This window comes from Pseudonaja textilis, chromosome 3 (genome assembly GCF_049901715.1).
Source record: "Pseudonaja textilis isolate UNSWEBS1 chromosome 3, rPseTex1.2, whole genome shotgun sequence".
NCBI lineage: Eukaryota > Metazoa > Chordata > Lepidosauria > Squamata > Elapidae > Pseudonaja > Pseudonaja textilis.
In genome coordinates, this window is record NC_141992.1 from 131936392 (window position 1) to 131955357 (window position 18966).

An 18966-nucleotide genomic window follows, 5' to 3' on the forward strand; every position below is an offset into this window, starting at 1 on the left:
GCCTATGGGATTTGAACACCTTGATCTTGAATGCAAATAAACTTGCCTGACCTTTGCTGTCTGCTCTGCACCTTGTTTCCTGCCTGATTGGAATGATGCCATTCTTTCTATCTCTTTCAAAATATTTATGTGGAAGGATCCCAATTCAAAGTGGCAGAGTGGGCTCTTCCTTAAAAGAGATTAACTGGATCTGTGAGATGATCATAGATCCAATCAACAAACAGCTACAAGAACATAACTAAATCTAGGGCTCCATTTAATCAGAGATTCCTTAAACATGTTCTTCCAAGTCAAGAGTTGGCATTTGTAATTACCATTCCACCTGATTCCCCTTCCCATGGTACAAACACCAAGCAGTATGCCAACTTGCAAAATCCTAGAATAAATAATTGAAAAGCAATAACAGTGATACCTTTGAAACCAAAAGTTTTCATTTTTAAAACTCTGTTCTTCAAGGAAGAGATGCAACCAATAAAGGGTTTGCTCTACTCTTACATTCATCAGAGCTAGTTGGTCACACCTAGAGTACTGCATTCAGTTTTGTTCACCACATTATAAAAAAAGGTGTTGAGACTCTAAAAAAAGTACAGAGAAGAGCAACTAGGATGATTAGGGGACTGGAGGCTAAAACATACAATGAACGGTGCAGGAACTGGTCTTGGCTAGTCTACTAAAGAGAAGGATCAGGGGAGACATGATAGCAGTCTTCCAATATTTGAGGGGCTGCCACAGGGAGGAAGAGGTCAAGCTATTTTCTAAAGCGCCTGTAGGCCAGACAAGGAATAATGGATGGAAACTGAACAAGGAGAGATTTAACCTGGAAATGAGGAGAAACTTTCTGACAGTGAGAACAATCAACCAATGGAACAATTTGCCCTCGGAAGTTGTGGGAGCGCCATCACTTGAGACTTTCAAGAAGAGATTGGACTCCCATCTGTCAGAAATGGTATAGGGTCTCCTGCTTGAGCAGGGGGTTGGACTAGATGACCTTCCAACTCTGATTACCCGTTATCTGTTATTTGCAGCCATCATCTTCCGAAAATGGAGTAACAACTGCCTTGGAATATTGCTCAAGTTGTTTCACTATTGCACTACATTTCACATGGTAACTCACTATTTTTAAGCCACTCACAAACCACAATTTTGCAATCTGCAAGGGTTTCTTCAAATGATGCAACCGATGAATCACAAAGAAATTTTCCATTCTGAGCATATGCATTTTAATTTACAGATCATTATGACAAAGTTTTATCTATACATTAGGAGGCTCCATTGTATTATAAACTAGAGTGAAGAATGAAGGAAAGAAGTTAGCTAGAAAGCACTTGAGCAATGAGTGATACATCTGAAGCCCATTTCACTCTAAAAAGCTTTTGGCAGCTGCTTTGAAGACCTTTGTGCTTGGCAGAACTCAATGAAATTTTTAACTTTTTTTTAATTTCTGAAAATAAAGATGGCATTTCTTTGATCATTGGCTTTTGCAGCATTGAAGTACAAATACTGCACCAGGGATGAGGTTTTATTCCAGGGTAAATTTATTCAAATACAAAGCTTCTTGACAATGGTATATCAGCCATAGTAACAACTTGGTTAACTTGTTCTCGATGGATCAAGCTTTGCAAATGCCCAGATTGGTATCACAAACTGATTACTAAATAGCCTGTTGACCTGGACTTGTTGAACGGCAGAAGCCCTCCACAACCAGTTTTTCAGGAAACCTTGATATATTTTTTTAACCACCTTGAGCAGGGGCCATGCTAATCTTCTCTGTATCGTTCCAATTTTAGTATATGTGCTGCTGAAGTGAGCATGGGTGGTTGTATTTTTATAGAACGGTATTTTAAATATTTTTCAAATAAAAACATGTCAGAGAGTACACGGGGTGCAGTAAACTGGTCTCCATTTCAGTCATGGGCGGCTGAGGTTTACACCGTAGATGAAAAGGATATAAATTTGTGTGCTCTGCCCCAAATCTCTTTTTTTTAACGCTTTCCATAAGATTCATGATTCACGTATTTACATAGGTTGTTTACTGGATAATGGTTCATCTGCACATTTTCTGACTCGTGATTTTACTATTACTGAATTTTATGTGCAAGTGGATCATTTCAAACTATCCTAACTGCAGCAACAATACTCTGTATAGATAAAGGCACAAAGGGGAGAGACTGCCACCTATTGAATGAAAAACAGCTTTTTTTTGAAGGACTTGTATTGAGTTTATCTGCTTCCTCTTTAATCAAAAACCAAAGCATGATCCTTTCACAAGTTTGAAAGTTCATCCGTGTGGAGAAATATAGTCGGTATGTTATTCAATCCTGTCTTTAGATTAAATGCACAGAAGTAAAAATGGCACTATTATAGTTTGGGATATGTAAAATGATTGAACAAATTGACACAGGATCTGTTAAAATAGCTACACACACACACACACACACACACACACACACACACACACAGATTCATGAGCCTATGGCTATATAACATACCTAGCATAATGTTTGGTCCTTGGTAACATTTTTTTGTGGTTAGTATTTTTTCTTATTCTGCCACCCTCTTCAAGACTCCATTTTTTACATTCTAAATGTTTGTAGAGATTCTCAGTCATCCAGGTCATGGCTGTCCCAAAGGTGCTTTTTGCAGGAGGCAACTGGACTTTCTTATCCAGTAGTAGGATGGATTTCCAGAGGAAAAATATTGCAGACTGCAGGGACAGGTGACCCTGAGGATACCGATAAACCTCCAAGTGCTTCAAGGACCCTCTAAAAGGATGCAAATGACCAGCTGTCTGCAAGGAAGATAAAGTCTTCCATTCCCCACTATCCTGTCAGAGCTGAAGAAGTTTCTTGAATGAGAAGAGAAACGTCTTCAAAAGAAAAAATAAGAAAATCCAGTTGCCTCCTGAAAAAAAGGAGCTTTGGTACACTCCAAATATTTAAACTCTTGTAAAATTCTGGCAGGGACACATTCATCACCTGCCACAATAGAATTACCCAGGATTTTTCTGTGACACAACTCAGACTGTCATCATGTTATCCACAATGATTGTATCTAGCTGAGCTAACTACTAACCCATAAAACCAGCTCTAGGCATGATAAAGATAATCTAGAGACAGAAGAGAAAATAACTGCAGGCAACTGCAGCTCCAATTCTGCATTGGTAACATGGTCTCTAATTCCCTTAAGTGATGGTGGGCAGGGAAGGAAGCGCCAATTCACCTTTGCTCTTAAAACAAGCAAAACTAGTGCAATATTTAATGCAGAGCAACCAAGGAAAAATGCCTTAGAAATGACTTAGAAATATTTTTTGGGAGAAAAAAGAAACAAGCCCTGAAATGGAGGCTTGTAAGGGTGGAAGGAGGTCTTACTGAGACAGGTAGTCCCCGACTTACGACCATAATTTGAGCCCAACCTTTATGTCATTAAGCAAGACGTTTAAGTGAGTTTTGCCCCATTTTACAATTTTTCTTGTCACAGTTACGCTGTGGTCGCTACGTTAGTGACACGGTTGTTAAGTGAAACTGGCTTTCCCATTGATTGGGCTTGCCAGAAAGCCTCAAAAGGTGGATCATATGATCCCAGGATGCTGTGACTGTCATAAATACGAATCAATTGCCAAGCCTCTGAATTTTGATCATGGGACCATGGGGATAGTGCAATGGTCTTAAGTGACAAAAACGGTCCTAAGTCCCTGTTTTCAGTGCTGTCATAACTTTGAACGGTTGCTAAGTGAACTGTTGTAAGTCGAGGACTTCCTGTATTCACCAGGTTTATAAAGACTACTTTTGAGCTTTAATGGATGCGCTCCCTGACCCCTTTGAATGGGAAAGGATGGGCGACTGAGAACGTATCTGAGCTGCAAGGAATGCATTGGCCTCTGATCCTATTTAGTCTACAATACAAAGAAGTGGCAATACGCTATCTTCCTCCTCCCTATCAGGAGTTCAATATTCTTTTTTCTCAATTACACTCAACATGGGGGAGAAAAAAGACATGTAGTTTTATACCTACAGGAGAGGGTGTATATCCAGGGATGACGATTACTTACAAGTGTTCTGCTGAATCGGCATCACAGTGTCTTTCTTTGCCGTTCGGTATACTGTGATCAATCACTATCGTTTCAGTATTAGCTAAACAAAATCCGTTCGAACGCATGATTTCTGAAGAAAAAGAAAAGCGAAACATTACAAATCTGAACTATATTTCTAAACAGGTACATGCTTAAAGGTAAGTATAGCCTCCTATTTCAAGGTGTGCGGTCTAGGGAATTTACAGGATTGCTATTAAAACAGTCAGGAAATCCCAATTTCCTGATGTTTACTCAGAAGTTAAGTTCCTCCAAGGAAGACAATAATAAGGTGGCTTTTCTGTACAATTAAAAAAAAACCCCACAAACATAATCCTTGAAAATACAACCATAATACAGACATTCTTTAATGAAGGATGAGAGGGAGAAGAAGAAACTATTGTACTTCTAAACCCTGTTTATACAGTTTGATGGCAAGCAGCACTGAAGCTGGCAGTGTTCCTGAAGCCTAGAAAATACTCAGTAGTATGTCTCTTGGGGTTGGCAGTTACTGCAAAAAAATTAGGCAGGATTTTTTTTACGATTGCAAGCAGATATTAAATGGATCTCTTCTGGCGGCGGTGAAGTTTGGCAATGATAGAAAACAATAGCAGGGATGCATAAGGCTGCTTGGAAGGCCCCACATAGCCTACAAGAGGAATATTGTGCAGATCTGCTCTGAACTTCCTTGTGCCTCTCTTTGGGAGTGACATAATGTCTGAAACACTGAGGGGAGTTCATCAGAGTTTCTTTTATATGAACTGAATGATCAAGGTTTGAGAGCAAAAAAATATTCGTACCTCCAAGAATCAAGGGATCACCCCTCTGCAATTTCGATATGTGATTGAATTATTAATTAAATAAATTTTAAAACAATATTTAATTTCGTTAGAATTTGAGGCCTACACAGAACAAGCGTGTTATTTTCCCATGTTCAGTCTGAAACATTATAAGGTAAAGGTTCCCTTCACATATACGTGCTAGTCATTCCCGACTCTAGGGGGCAGTGCTCATCTCCATTACAGAGCCAAAGAGCCAGCGCTGTCCAAAGATGTCTCCGTGGTCACGTCGCCGGCATGACCAAACGCCAAAGGCACACAGAACACTGTTACCTTCTCACCAAAGTGGTCCCTATTTTACTACTTGCATTTTTACATGCTTTCAAACTACTAGGTTGGCAAAAGCTGGGAGAAGTAATGGGAGCTCACTCCGCTACCCAGTGCTAGGGATTCAAACCGCCAAACTGCCGATCTTTCTGATCGACAAACTCAGCGTCTTAGCCACTGAGCCACTGCATCCCTCTGAAATGTTATAGACTAAAGTATTAATCTCCATCATGAATTTGTTTTTCCAAGTTCCAAAATAATTTTCTAGAAGTATGATAAATGTTAATCCAGAACGCATGTATTCCTTAATAATTTCCAAATCCCATTATATACACAAACACAGTGAACATATGTGAATGCACACATACACACAAACACTCTTTCTTTCTTTCTTTCTTTCTTTCTTTCTTTCTTTCTTTCTTTCTTTCTTTCTTTCTTTCTTTCTTTCTTTCTTTCTTCCTTCCTTCCTTCCTTCCTTCCTTCCTTCCTTCCTTCCTTCCTTTCTTTCTGGAATTGAGGACAGGTGCCCCACCAAAGCTTTTCCATTCTATAACCTTTTCTGCGATTCTCTAGGATCTCTATGACTTTTTAATTTTAATGGTTTTGTCTTGGACAGCAATAATCAGGGAATGAAGAGTTTTCAACCTTCAGTTGGTGTGAGGCTAAAGTTCTCCTGAACTGAACAAAATTTTGCCAAGTAATCTCTGCCTTCAGGAACTGTTTGCCAATGGGAAAATAACATAGAAAGGACTCTTGTATCTTACATGTCAGGGTTTGGTTTTGTACCAAAACAATAGAGATTTTTCTCTAATTATAGAAAAACTTTCAGAATCAGAAATGTTTATCCACGAATCCCGAAGTTTTTCCTCACTATTTCTAGATGATCTGAATATGTAAGGCATAACTAAACTTTCTTTATGTATTCTTCATATCTAATCCTTAAACATATAGATGCTTCTTGTATCAGTTCCAACCTTGTTTCCTCTATTCCCCACACCAGGAAATGCAGTTAAACATGATTTAGTGCAAGAAGGAAAGAAAAGAAAAGTCACAGCCTTATTCTTCTCCTTCCTTTTCAGGCTGGAGAGAGGCTTTTCTTTAACTGAACATAAAATCACATCCTTTTCACTCTTCTGATGATGCAAGTAGCCCAAGCAAACAAGCTAAACAGATCCAAAGTAAAATATGACCGGAAGGCCTTTTTTTTTTCCTGTTCTCCCTAACCCTTCTATTGTAAAATTAAATATTATTTTGTTGCATACCATCTGTTCTAGCAAACCTACCAGATACATTTGCCCTGCGATATTCTAAATTCAACAGCATATCAAGAGAGAACAAAGGACGTTTTTTTATTTCTCCATTCATAGCCAAAAAAAACCAAATGGGAAAAAAACCTTACCTGCGTGTATGCCTTAAATAGTACACAAAGTGTGCCATAAATAGATATAATGAATATATTTATATTTTATCCTTTCTATTCTGCAATAATCAAGGACACATTATTTTCCTTTATGCACAGACCTAAAAACACTGTTCAATATTATGTTTCAGCTCACAAATTACGCTTCAGATTACGCTAGCCTTCCCAACCAAGTAACCCTTCAAATAGGAGGAATTTATTTCAGGGATCTCGACAATGGTCACAACTGCTAAGAATTCTAGATGTTGAATTCAACATATGACTGGAGGCTGCCCAAGTCAGGAATGTTGCATAAGGCTGTTTGTGTGACCCTTGTGCTGATGGTACACAAATTATTCAGTCACTTCCAACTCTTCATAACCCCAAAGACATCACTTTCAAAAGATTGTTGGGAACTGCTTGCGTTTTCTTACTTTTTATTTATTTTATAGATACTTGAAAGTGTAACAAGGAACAAAAAAGAGTCAAGAAGAATAAAAGAGAAGAAAAGTAATAGAAAAGAGATTTGCAAACTGTATAAAACTGTGTAAGAGTTAACATTAGATTAGTACTGCATATAAAGGTGACTTTTAAAATCAATTTAGCACTTTAAAACCATTCTGAAAATCAAATCAATATTCAGTAGTAAAATAAGGCAGTCAATAGGATAAACATCATTGCCAGAATAAATAATTAATGGGTATTTATGTGTAATCCGAGAAAGCCTGCCCATATTATAATAAATAAAGCTTTACGTTAAGAGAGATACAACTTTAGGATGTGGCAGAAATGTATATTCACAATTATAATCTATAAATAGTTTCCAGGCTAAATTAAATTCAGTACTGTGTTATTAACTGCTTTTATGAGTTCTTGCAAGCTCATGCTTATGTTATTAGTGATAAAATCTAGCCATTTTCTTTACCAGCCACTTAACAGATAATCAGAGTTGGAAGGGACCCTGTAGGTCATCTAGTCCAACCCGCCGCCCAAGCGGGAGACCCTACAGCATTTCTGAAAAATGGCAGTCCAATCTCACTTCTTCATTTGTCTTTGATTTTTCAAACTTCGGTGCCTTGCAAGATTTTATATTGTTTGGCAGGCATTTCAGAAACTCCTGCAGCTTTGCTACTAACAACCTTTTCTAGAGCGGATTGGTCTCTACTTTCACAAACATCTGGCTGTAGTTCTGCGAACAAACCTTTGTGTGGGTACATAGCAGGGGTGGGTTTCTAGTAGTTCTGTCCACCTCTGTAGAACCGGTAGCTCTGAAGAGCAGGAGACACAGAACCGGTTCTATGTCTGCCGATGTTTTTGCCCATCCGGGCTCTTACCTGATCTTTATTTCCTGATTTTTTCCAACTTCAGCTGCCGTGGGAGGCACAGCTGCAGTTAAAAAAGCAGGAAAAGAGGGCTGTTTCAAAGGCTGCTTCTCGGCATGCAGTGTGCTGATGATGATTTACAGGCACGTGGCTCGCAGCGTGCAGGGAAGCGCATCATAAATCACCGAGCCTCATAAATCCCAAACCGGTAGTTAACCCTGTCGTATCCCACCCCTGGTACATAGATGTATCTCCCTATCTCTTCTTGCTCTTTTCTGGAACTCAGCAATTAGGAAGGCACATTTTTCTGTGTTTGAGTTGCCCTATGTGCGCAACCATACAGATATACGAATTCTATGGCCATTTATTCCTAAGAACACAACTGTAAAACTGCAGCCTAAGTGTGATATCATTGATTCAACCTCACTCAGGGAAAGGGGTGACCTCAGCAAAAATCTGAATCAGATTTCACCTGCACAAAACTGTCAATTTCTTCAAACTAGAAGACCGATAATGAAATGTAACATCATTTCGGCTTCCAAGATGTTGATATGTGTAGTTTAGTTTCTTACATTTTAATAACCAATATCAATAATTAAGGCTGTAGTGGTAAAAGAATGTTCAAAGAGGGAACAAGTCTAAAGTGAGTAATTATAGCCGGTTCATCTAATGAATAATCCAAGGCTATTCTGGGCATTCTCATCCTTCTTTTTTATGCAGAAGACTACCTTGCCATCAAAACCTTTTGCAGACAAAAATGTAATCCAGCAGTTACTATTGCAATACCTGCTGCACAAGTAGCATCCCACTAATAATGTCCATAGAAACCCAAAATGAATACTACTGGATTTGGGGAAGGGGGAAGAGAATGTAAGCATGAAAACAGTTAAAATTTTCTGAGATTATAAAATCTCATGTGATTGAATAATTTCATAAAACTGAATATTTTTTTAAAAACACCATAAATTATTCTTATACTCCACTAGTTCATACTGATTTTGTATTGAGATGAATCACAATTCCTAATATTATCTAATGCAGCTTAAAAGCAAACCACTAAACCTTACCAGATATTTTAACTGGACTCTGGAAACTTGGTTGGATTTTATGGACGTTGTCGTTTTTTAACACTTGATCTAAAGGAGACCTTTCGAAAAAGGTGAGGACAACTTCAGATCTGGAATACTGAAAAAATGAAATTAACAAAGACAATTATAATCACGGGAGGAGGTAAAATAACATTTGAGGCATATTATACGCGTCCAACTTGAAGCTCCTTTGTTCAATCCTTAGCGCTTGCAGATAGGACCAAGAAAGATTTCTGCCTGAAACTCTACAGGTTGCAGATCAACCTTCTGGTGATGCCCTTCACACTAGCTAGGAACGCTGCAAGTTGTAGTTCCAACAAATATAAAAATTGTGAAAATTTGAAGTGGGTAATGAGCTTGACAGAAAGTAGACCATCTATAGATCTGCATACTGTACCATATGTAACAGCTATATTGCACTGCTAAAATTCAGCAGTAAGCTATTGTTAAGTGGCTGTTTGAATATTTTTAGTTTTAGCAGAAAACAAGTAAAAAAGTCACTTGTGATTAGGTTTTATCCACCTAGAATATCTACACTCATAAACCACAAACAACCAAGAATTTAACTGTTTGGTTTGGTGGCAGCAGTGCCCCAGATAGAAAGTCCATACAGAGAGTGGTAAGGACAGCCAAGAAGATTATAGGAAGCTCACTTTCCGTTATTCAAGATACCGCTTATAAGCACTGTGTGCTTAGAGCTCAAAGAATTGTTAGAGACCCCAGACACCCACTTCCCAGTCTGTTTCTGCTGCTCCCCTCTGGGAGGAGGTTTCGAAGTATTTCTAGCAGGCCTTCCAGATTCTGTAACAGCTTTGTTCCCCATGCCCTCCGTCTGGTAAACTCACAAGATTCGTTTTTCTCACCATGTACATGTATACATCCGAACTAGACTGCGTTGTTTTTCTGTGTCATATAACATAGGTGGGTATATACATAATTTTGTATTCATTTATTTATTTATTCATGTTCATGTAGTGTATATTGGAGGTGCCCTTTGAGAGCTGTATGCAATGAAACTTCATCTTTAATGTATGCCAATTAGTGTATATTCAAAGTGACAATAAAGTTATTATTCTATTCTATTATTATTCTTATATTAAAATTCTCAACCAACCCATGTTGGCGACATCTTTTCCTTATTACCCTAATACAGGCCTTGGATATTCCCTTAAAAAGTACAATACTTGGACTCTTCCAAAGGGAAGGCTATCTGCCTCTCCGCTGTACAACCTAATGGTCTAGTCTTTGTATCAGGAGGACTTTCACACACAGAAAATACTTTACAGGTTATCCTTGTTTAATGATCACTAGTTCAGCAACTGTTTGAAGTTGTAACAGCACTGAATGAGTGGTAATTACAACCAGACTTCAAACTTACAACCCGCTGCAGCAACTTCACAGTTCATGTGATTGCAATTCGGATGTTTGGCTACCGGCATGCATTTATGATGTTTGCAGCATCCTAAGGTCACAAGACTTGTGATCTGCAACTCTCCTTGCCAGTTTCACACCAGCAAAGTCAATGGGGAAATTGGCAAGAAGTTGGAAGTCACAGTCAAATGAGGTCCTTCCTTAATATTTGCAACTGGCAACCGTGGGACTGCTGTTTCTGAACAGCACAGTCACGTGGTTTTCAACTTATGATCACATCACTTAACAAGAAGTTTCTGGTCCCAATTAGCATTGTTGCGTGACCTGTGTTGAATTATGCCTTGCTTGTGAAGCAGCTCCAATTCTTTAAAATAACCTGACAAATATAAACCCTGGACAACACATGCAATATTTCTCTAATTGGCTCATAATACTTCTTTAGATTTCTTTTTTCTAGTAGTACATGTACTAAAAAGTCTCATAGTCCAACAAATTATGCCTTCTAGTCTACAGCTACATGAAGATTCATTCCCAGGGTATTGTCTAGCCCTTAAAAAAAAATCACAAAAAGGCAGTTGCAAAATAGTCAGATTGATAACATTCAATAGCCACGGCAGGGGAAATAAGTTGGGAAAGACAGGCCTTAGGGCACACCAATTCCCAAGAAGAAGAGTAACATTTGTATTTCCTCAAATCAACCACAACACCTTGGGAAGTGCTCAACTCTAAGGCCTTTAGAGATAAAAAAAGGGAGTGATTTCCCTTTCCCTCAAGGCTAGGGTGCCTTCAGATGGGAGCTGGAAACATCTCCTGATGTTCCCTTGCTGTACCTCTTTGGTCTGAGGAACAAGGGCATGTTCATTGGATCCTCTGTGGACCTTCTGGGATGGGGCAGAATGAGAATTGCAGGCGTAGCTGTGAGATGGGAGAAGGGCAAGTCAGTCCACTAGGTATAAAGCAGAAAAGAGAAAAAAGGAGGTGGGGAGGGAAGGCTGGATACCAAAATATTCAGTTGAGGAAGAATTGGGCAATTCTTGTCCTCCAGAATGAATTATGATCCTATCTATCTTTTCCTAAGAGTAAATCCCAGGGAACCACTTGTTTTCTAATTTGGACAACAAATTAGTGCCCGTCACAGATATTAATCATTTTAGCAGTAATTAACTGTGGTACTCTTTTCCTCATTCAGGATGAATAAATCCTCAAATGTTACCCTAAAGAGAAATGTTTCTGCTATAAGTTTCTCTACATCCCTCACAGGAAAAATATTATACATGGGATGTTCAAGGCTATGATCCAATCAAAGCTTCCTTGGAGAAACTTCATTAAACTCAAGGATACTCAATACTCAATTCTACTACACTGAATGAATTGGTGACAGCTTCACTTTCTGATACTTCTTATATATGCAGAGTGGGTTTTTTGGAGGTGGGATGTCACAATGTACAGGAAGGGAAGTTTATCTCTCTCAGCCAGGCCCCCACACCAATAAATTATCTCACTACCACAGCTAGGAAAATTATTTTAAAATAGAATGAATGGTATTTTCTCTGAAATTATCCTTGTTCAGGGGGAAATTCTGGTTCCTTCCAAAATTACCCATAGAATTCAAAGAATAAGTAAATGAAAGATAAAACTGGGATGTGCAGCTTGGCCTGTACTTCAAAACTGATGTTTTGTACAGCATTAACTAGGATCTTGGAATTGAAAAGGACCTTGGAATACTCATCTCTATTGATCTAAGTGCTAGAGCCCACTATAACTACATAGCCAAAAAGGCATTAAGAGTTGTTAACCTAATCCTACGTAGCTTTTTCTCTGGTAATATCACACTACTAACTAGAGCATAAAAAACATTTGCTAGACCAATGCTCGAATACAGCTCATCAGTCTGGAACCCATATTACATATCTGATATGTAATATCAGTTGATATTAGATACACTTGAGAAAGTCCGCAAATATTTCACAAGAAGAGTTCTCCACTCCTCTACTCGTTGTAGAATACCGTATGCCACCAGACTTGAAATTCTAGACCTAGAAAACCTTGAATTACGCCGTCTTTGGTCTGATCTAACTATGGTATATAAAGTCATACATTGTAAAGACTTACCTGTCAATTAATACTTCACCTTCAACCATAACAACACAAGAGCACACAATAGATACAAACTCAAGGTTAATCGCACCAAACTTGATTGCAGGAAATACGACTTCAGCAACAGAGTGGTCAATGTCTGGAATACTCTACCTGACTCTGTGGTTTTTTTTTCCCAAACGCCACAAACTTTAACCTTAGACTGTCTACTACTGACCTCTCCCCTTTCCTAAGAGGTCTGTAGGGGCGTGCCTAAGTGCACCAACGTGCCTACCGTCCCTGTCCTATTGTTTCTTTTATTTTTCTTATATGTACCCATTTCATGTCTTTATAACTACTTATACTTATTATCTTGTAAGCGATTGACAAATCAAAATAAAAAAAATCTCATGTGTATCTTCAACTCAAAGGAATGGAGTGAGGTGATCTTGCTCATGAAAAATAAAGCACCTTATTTCAATACCTGCAGTGAAAGCGTTTTGCTTTACCTCAACCACTTCACTTTGATGGAAATGGCTTCTCTGAAAGTGTAAAAGAAGGCAGAAACCGAGCAAGGGGGCTGTTGGAAGGCAGCTGTTCTCCTATGATACTTAGAAATGGGGCATCACTTTGATTTGCAGGGCTGCATGTCTCATGTAGAGCTGAATCCTCTAGCCCGGGGTGTCAAACTCAGGGCCCGGGGGGCCAGATCTGGCCTGTGGGGTGCTTAGATCTAGTCCGAGGGGCTACCCTAAAAATAGGGAAGGACCGGCCCGCAATGCCTCTGCCAGCAAAAACAGAGCTCAGGAGGGCCGTGCATGCCCTCCTCAAGTTCTGTTTTCGCTGGCAGAAGGTTGCAGGAAGCCATCACAGCTGAAAACGAAGCTCAGGAGGCCATTTTCACTGGAAGAGTGCTCGGGCCACCACAGGCACACCCCCCAGCAAAAGTGATGTCATGCTGGCCACACCCACTCTGGCCATGCCCACCCCAGCCCCCCAAAGTCAAATACAACCCTGATGCGGCCCTCAATGAAATCAAGCTTGACACCCCTGCTCTAGCTACACAACTTGACACTATAGGCCATGAAGCAGTGCTAGAGAAATCATTTCACTTTGTTTTGTGATATTTTCATCCCTAGAAAGGCAGAACAGAGAGAAGATGCCAAATGAGACTCCTTTAGGAAGATAGAGAGGAAGATCAAGATGTAAAAGTCTTTTGAGGAAAAGGGTTTGAGATCTCCATTGTTCTACCACAAGGTCTTGGCAGGTTTCCTATAACCCATAAGGCCTACTTTAAGGTTTACACCACAGTTTTAGTGTTAGCCTGTTATCTAGGCTAAAATGCAGCCATTTGTGGCTCTCTTCCAACCATAATTCTTAAGACTAACTTAGTAGACATTTTAAAATTTCTTCACAGGTTTTTCACATCTCCCAAGTAATAAAAATAGAACGATTGAAAAAAAAATCAACATTGATTAAACTTTCACTGAAATTTATCATTTTTCTTACTTACCTTCCAAGGCATATTTATAATATTCTTTAGAAGCTTCTCTACCTCGTTCAGCCTGGCTTCTATGTCATGAGACTCTTTAATTGTAATTAAGCCTAGAAAAAAAAGAGAAGAAAACCTTTAAGGAAGTATTCTGAGGGAAGCTACATTTTATTCTTGATTATACACATTTCGACCTGTATTTTATGTTCTCGATATATGAAAATATAGCTTCAGTGTGTAAGAATGAATGAGACAGAATAATTCCCACTAACACACCTAAAAGACGCATGAATAAGAAAACTTATCCATATGCTTTAACCCTTTGCCAAACCCAACATTGCTCCTAGCAATAACAGCTTAAAGAGAAAGCACCTTTGGGTTTTAATGCCCTCTTATCTCATACCTTGTAACGTGAATATAAGTCATATCATTGGCCAGAATATTCATCTACGTTTTAAAAAGCAGCAAGGAGAATTTAAAACTATCTGAAGCCTGAGCTTTATAGACTATAATAACGCAAATAACATACAATTGATCCTGAAGGTTAACTTTTTCCAGATGTTCATCTGGATCTCCCTGGGTTACACTTTCATCTTGAATGAAAAGACCTCCCTCTGTAAACCCCCAATGCTGATCTACCAGAAGAAAAGAATAATTTAAGACTTTCCATCAGCCTGTATGTCATGCTTTTATGAATGAATGATTGTGTGGAAAACACATTGCCTCCCTCTTGTTATTGAGGAAGCAAATGAATCGGATGCCTTGACCCTTACTGCAACTGACTACAAAACTGCTGTATCCTGACAAGCTCAATCCTAACAACTGATTTTTTCCCCCTTAATTTGCTAATTTCCTTGTGTCTGACATCTCAGCAGAAGGCGATACTGGGCTGACCTCAGAATTACCTCAGAGGCTGAGTTGGTTGGGCCTGGTTGGTACTCGGACAAAAGACTATCAAGAAATATCAGAATTGTAGGCCAGAATGGCAAGTTGGAAAAAAACAGAGAGCGGCACGCTCATTTCCATATTCTCACCAGAAAAGCAACACAAATGTGCTGTGTCAAGGAGTCAAGACTTTATGAAATCTTTGCACTTATATTTGTCAGTTCAAATCATTTCCATTCCTTCCCCAGAAGTAAGAGGAGTGGTTGTGCAGCAAGTAATTACTTTTGGTTTTCTGGTTCTACAGGATCTAACAGGGCACACAAGCATGATTGCGTCGGTTTTCTCCATTCTAGTTCTATCTCTGCCTTTCGTATCTCACCACATATTTCTTGCTTTTACATCGTTTTAACTTGGGAATGCCAAAATAGGGTATGGGAGAGGACAAACAAACTGGTCTAAAAAAACCCACCTCAGGTCAATCCTGGAAATCAGATTTACTAGATTCATGTTGCATTGCCGTTATTCATGGATGTTTTCCCTATTGGCAGATAATGTGCTGAAGAATGAGGGCAGCCAAGCCAAAAGAACAATCATCTTACTTTTTGCAAGTGGCACACTCACAAATCAGGACATCATTATTAGTGGCGCATTCAAAAAGATGCAATAAAAAGCACAGTAGAAATTGGAAAGCGGATAACAACTTTTATACCAATATTGATTGGATTGATTCAGTGATAATGTTATGGTGGGGAAAGCACATATTCTCATTGCAATAGTATTATTTTTTATTATTATTAAATTTACTGGCCACCTATCTCACCATGTGGGCCACTCTAGGACACTTGCAGCAATTAAAAACGAAGAAATAAAAATGGAGTTTAAGCAAAGTGAAAGTAAACAATAGAGCAATAAAATAAAGAAAATACATTCACGTGACTAGTAAAAAAGATGAGAGAGTAGGGAGCAGAGAGCAGAAGGAAAGGTGGAGTCTGCTGTCAATCTAACAGCCACCTCCAGAATAGAATCCCCCCAAAGATAAATGCTTTGAATTTATCTGAAATCCTAAGTGGTATTAAATATAGATATCCACAGAGACCACCCCATGTCAACCAACAGTTCCCCTTGGAGTAGATCTTCTAGGGCAGGAACCCTCTTACCATGCAATTGCTTAAAACATCCAGTGCAACCCAATTACTAAGTACGGACAGCAAACCTGGGTTACTCTATTCCAGAGGTCTCCAAACTTGGCAACTTTAAGACTATGCTGGCTGGAGAATTCTGGGAGGTGAAGTCCACAAGTCTTAAAGTTGCCAAGTTTGGAGACCTCTGCTCTACTCCAAGAAATCTGTACATTCAGGTTTACCGCATGCCCTACTGACGTCTAAGTGCAATAGTACACAGCCTTTCCCCTGGCTTACTAATTTCATCACAGTCAAATCAGTAAGATTTGTTTTGCACTATTTGTTTTTAACTTTTGTTGACACCTTGTTCTTTTGTATGAGCTTGCAAACTGACAGTCTTTCTAGGTATTTCCAAAAACTGATGTCCAGCTGTTAGTTTTCTAGGGCCATTTTTTTTTAAAGACTGGAACTTTAGCTTTTCTCTAATCTTCTGACATTTCTCCTGAACTCCAGGAATTCTCAAAGAGTCTAATCAGTGGTTCCAATATTATGTATTAATGTGTTAGGAACCAGCAGAGTACAGAACAGAATCAATGCCCCAGAGTAACCTCGTTATTTTACTTTCTGACAAATAAATATTTTATGATTGGTTAATTGCCTCCTTAATTCTTTTTGCTCATCATAGTTCTGTTCGCTCCTCTCATTGTGTACTCCAGTGGCCCCAACCTTTGGGGCATCAGGGACCGGTTCCGTGGAGAGATATTTCTGTGGACCTGAGGGAGAGTGGTTTCATGTGCTGCTTACATCCTTTGCTTCTTTGCGCGGCCTGGTTTCTCGCACGCCACAGACTGGTGCCGGCCAGTGGTGGGATTCAATTTTTTTTTACTACCGGTTCTGTGGGCGTGGCAGGGGAAGGATACTGTAAAATCTCCAGTCAGAGGTGGCATTTGCTGGTTCTCCAAACTACTCAAAATTTCTGCTACCAGTTCTACTGGTCAGAACCTGCTGAATACCACCTCTGGTGCGGGCCCATGCACCGGGGGTTGAGAACCCCTGGTGTACTCTATTACAGGGGCCCCCAACCACCGGGCCCCAGACTGGTACCGGTCTGTAGATCATTTTGTACAGGGCCGCAAAGAATGAAAGTAGGGCCTACTTTGCTTGGGCACCACCATCTTGTTTCGACGGCGCTTGAGAAAGTGCTTCCGGGTGAGCTTGTCGGTCGTCGGTTGGAAAGCGGCGTTTGGGTGCTGAAGGAATCCTCGTGCCTTAGTTTCGTCGAAGGGGGGGCAGCTTCAAACGAAGAGCCGTCCCGATGGCGGTGGAGTCTCGCGTTACTCAGGAGGAGATTAAGAAAGAGCCCAAAAAGCCCATCGACTGCGAGAAGGTACAAAGGAGGAGTTGAAGGTGGCGGGGAGAAGCAGGGGACGGCTGGCCGGCCGGCCACTTGGCTCGCCTTGCCTTGGTCGTGCGTGCTGATGCCGGTACCGGTCTGTGGATCGGTCCGTGGATTGTACCGGTCCGTGGTACAAAAAAGGTTGGGGACCACTGCTCTATTATATAAGTTGTTTTTCCAACTTTAGAAAATCTCTGAATATGAGATCTTTCCACTGCAATTTGGTGAGTATCCAATAGAGGGAGCCATACCTCTACATATTGCTACTACTAAAATCTACTGCTACTCCAACATAGTAATTTCATTCTGTTAAATTCAGTGATTTTGTCAAATTACATGTGCACACGTGTCCGGGTAATTTACCCAGACGGAGAGACCTAAACTAGTAGACCATCTCTTAGTTACGTGTCTCCCCACTTAACTGAAGTGCATTCAGCAGAGAAGCCACCATCTAGCAATGCAAGATACCTTTTGAAGACTGACCTTTCAATAAAAAAAATATCAAGGAAAAAGGAAGATATGAGGAGAGGATGATCCTGCACAGAAAAACCTAATTGTTCAGCAGCTACTAGCTGGTTTGACAGTGCAAACAAAAGTGTAGAGGATTTTATGTGACGGAGAAGCATTTAATTCCAAAGCACATTCTTGAAGTTTGAAACAGCACAGCCAAGACACAGGCTTAAGGGTCTAAATATCAGAGATAAATCCAACATAAATCTTCCTCTTAATCAGATTTCCTGGTGATTTGGGTCTCCATGAGTTGACTTTGGCTTGAGCCACATTTAGATACTTGAGATAGTTCATAGAACATAGAATAACAGAGTTGGGAGGGACCTTTGGTGCTGCTTGCTATCATCTCCAGCTATTTATTTAGGTTATCGATATGGTTATTGGAAGTTAAAACCCACCCCGCCCTAGAAAAATGAAATATTTTAGCATATACTAAAAAGGAAGAATATTTCCCCTAGAAGTAGAAACTCAGAGAGGCAGAAACTCAGCCCCCTCCCCACCTTTGTTAATGGGCCATTAAGGCCTGGGCCAGTCTATTCTCCATAACAAAGATCTACCTCCTTAAGGCAGAGCCATTTAATCGCCCTTCATTGCACCACCCACCAAGCTTCAAACAAATTTAGCACACAAACAACCTATAAAGCTAGCTGTGATCTCTGACAGCAACCAATCAGGATATTCTTCCTGTGCCCCAGGAAGTGCAAAGCCAGAGAGGGTATAAAATCCAGGGACTCTCAACAACTCTTCCGTTTTTTTTTTCTTTCTTCACCCAAAAACTCCAAGGCATGTGGTCCTGTCCACCATTAAACCATCTTTCCAAACAGCCTCCATGTTTCCAGCGTCTTTCTCCCCACTTGGAACCAAACCCAGATGGACATTTTCTTCCAACAAAAGATATTCATTTTCTTTTGAAATTTATCCACAGGTGTGTATAATCCTGGAGAAAGATTCCATGACTTCTCATATATATATATTTGTTCCATGAGAATGGGCAAAATAATTTGCTTTGTTTTCTGGTGACCTGGGGCTAAAAAAGTTAAAATAGTGGTGGGGGATTTTAATAGTTAGGGGCTGCACTTAATACTGAGGGGAGGGAGACAAGAAATGCCTTGATGACACCCTCTATATTCATCA

At 39.8% G+C, this 18966-nt stretch overlaps 1 protein-coding gene and 1 pseudogene across 6 annotated transcripts in view; both read right to left on the reverse strand.

Moving 5' to 3' along the window:
• Positions 1-18966, reverse strand: part of PXDC1 (PX domain containing 1) — a 107890-nt gene that overhangs the window by 74307 nt on the left and 14617 nt on the right. For all 6 annotated transcript variants that reach the window (XM_087930791.1, XM_087930790.1, XM_087930792.1 and 3 more), the window contains exons 2-4: positions 13942-14033; positions 8961-9078; positions 4049-4160 (exon numbers count right to left, since the gene is read on the reverse strand). In XM_087930791.1, coding sequence (XP_087786917.1) covers positions 4049-4160; positions 8961-9078; positions 13942-14033 — 322 coding nt within the window. The remainder of the gene's footprint in view (positions 1-4048; positions 4161-8960; positions 9079-13941; positions 14034-18966) is intronic.
• On the reverse strand, positions 1714-1811 carry LOC113445755 (U6 spliceosomal RNA; annotated as a pseudogene).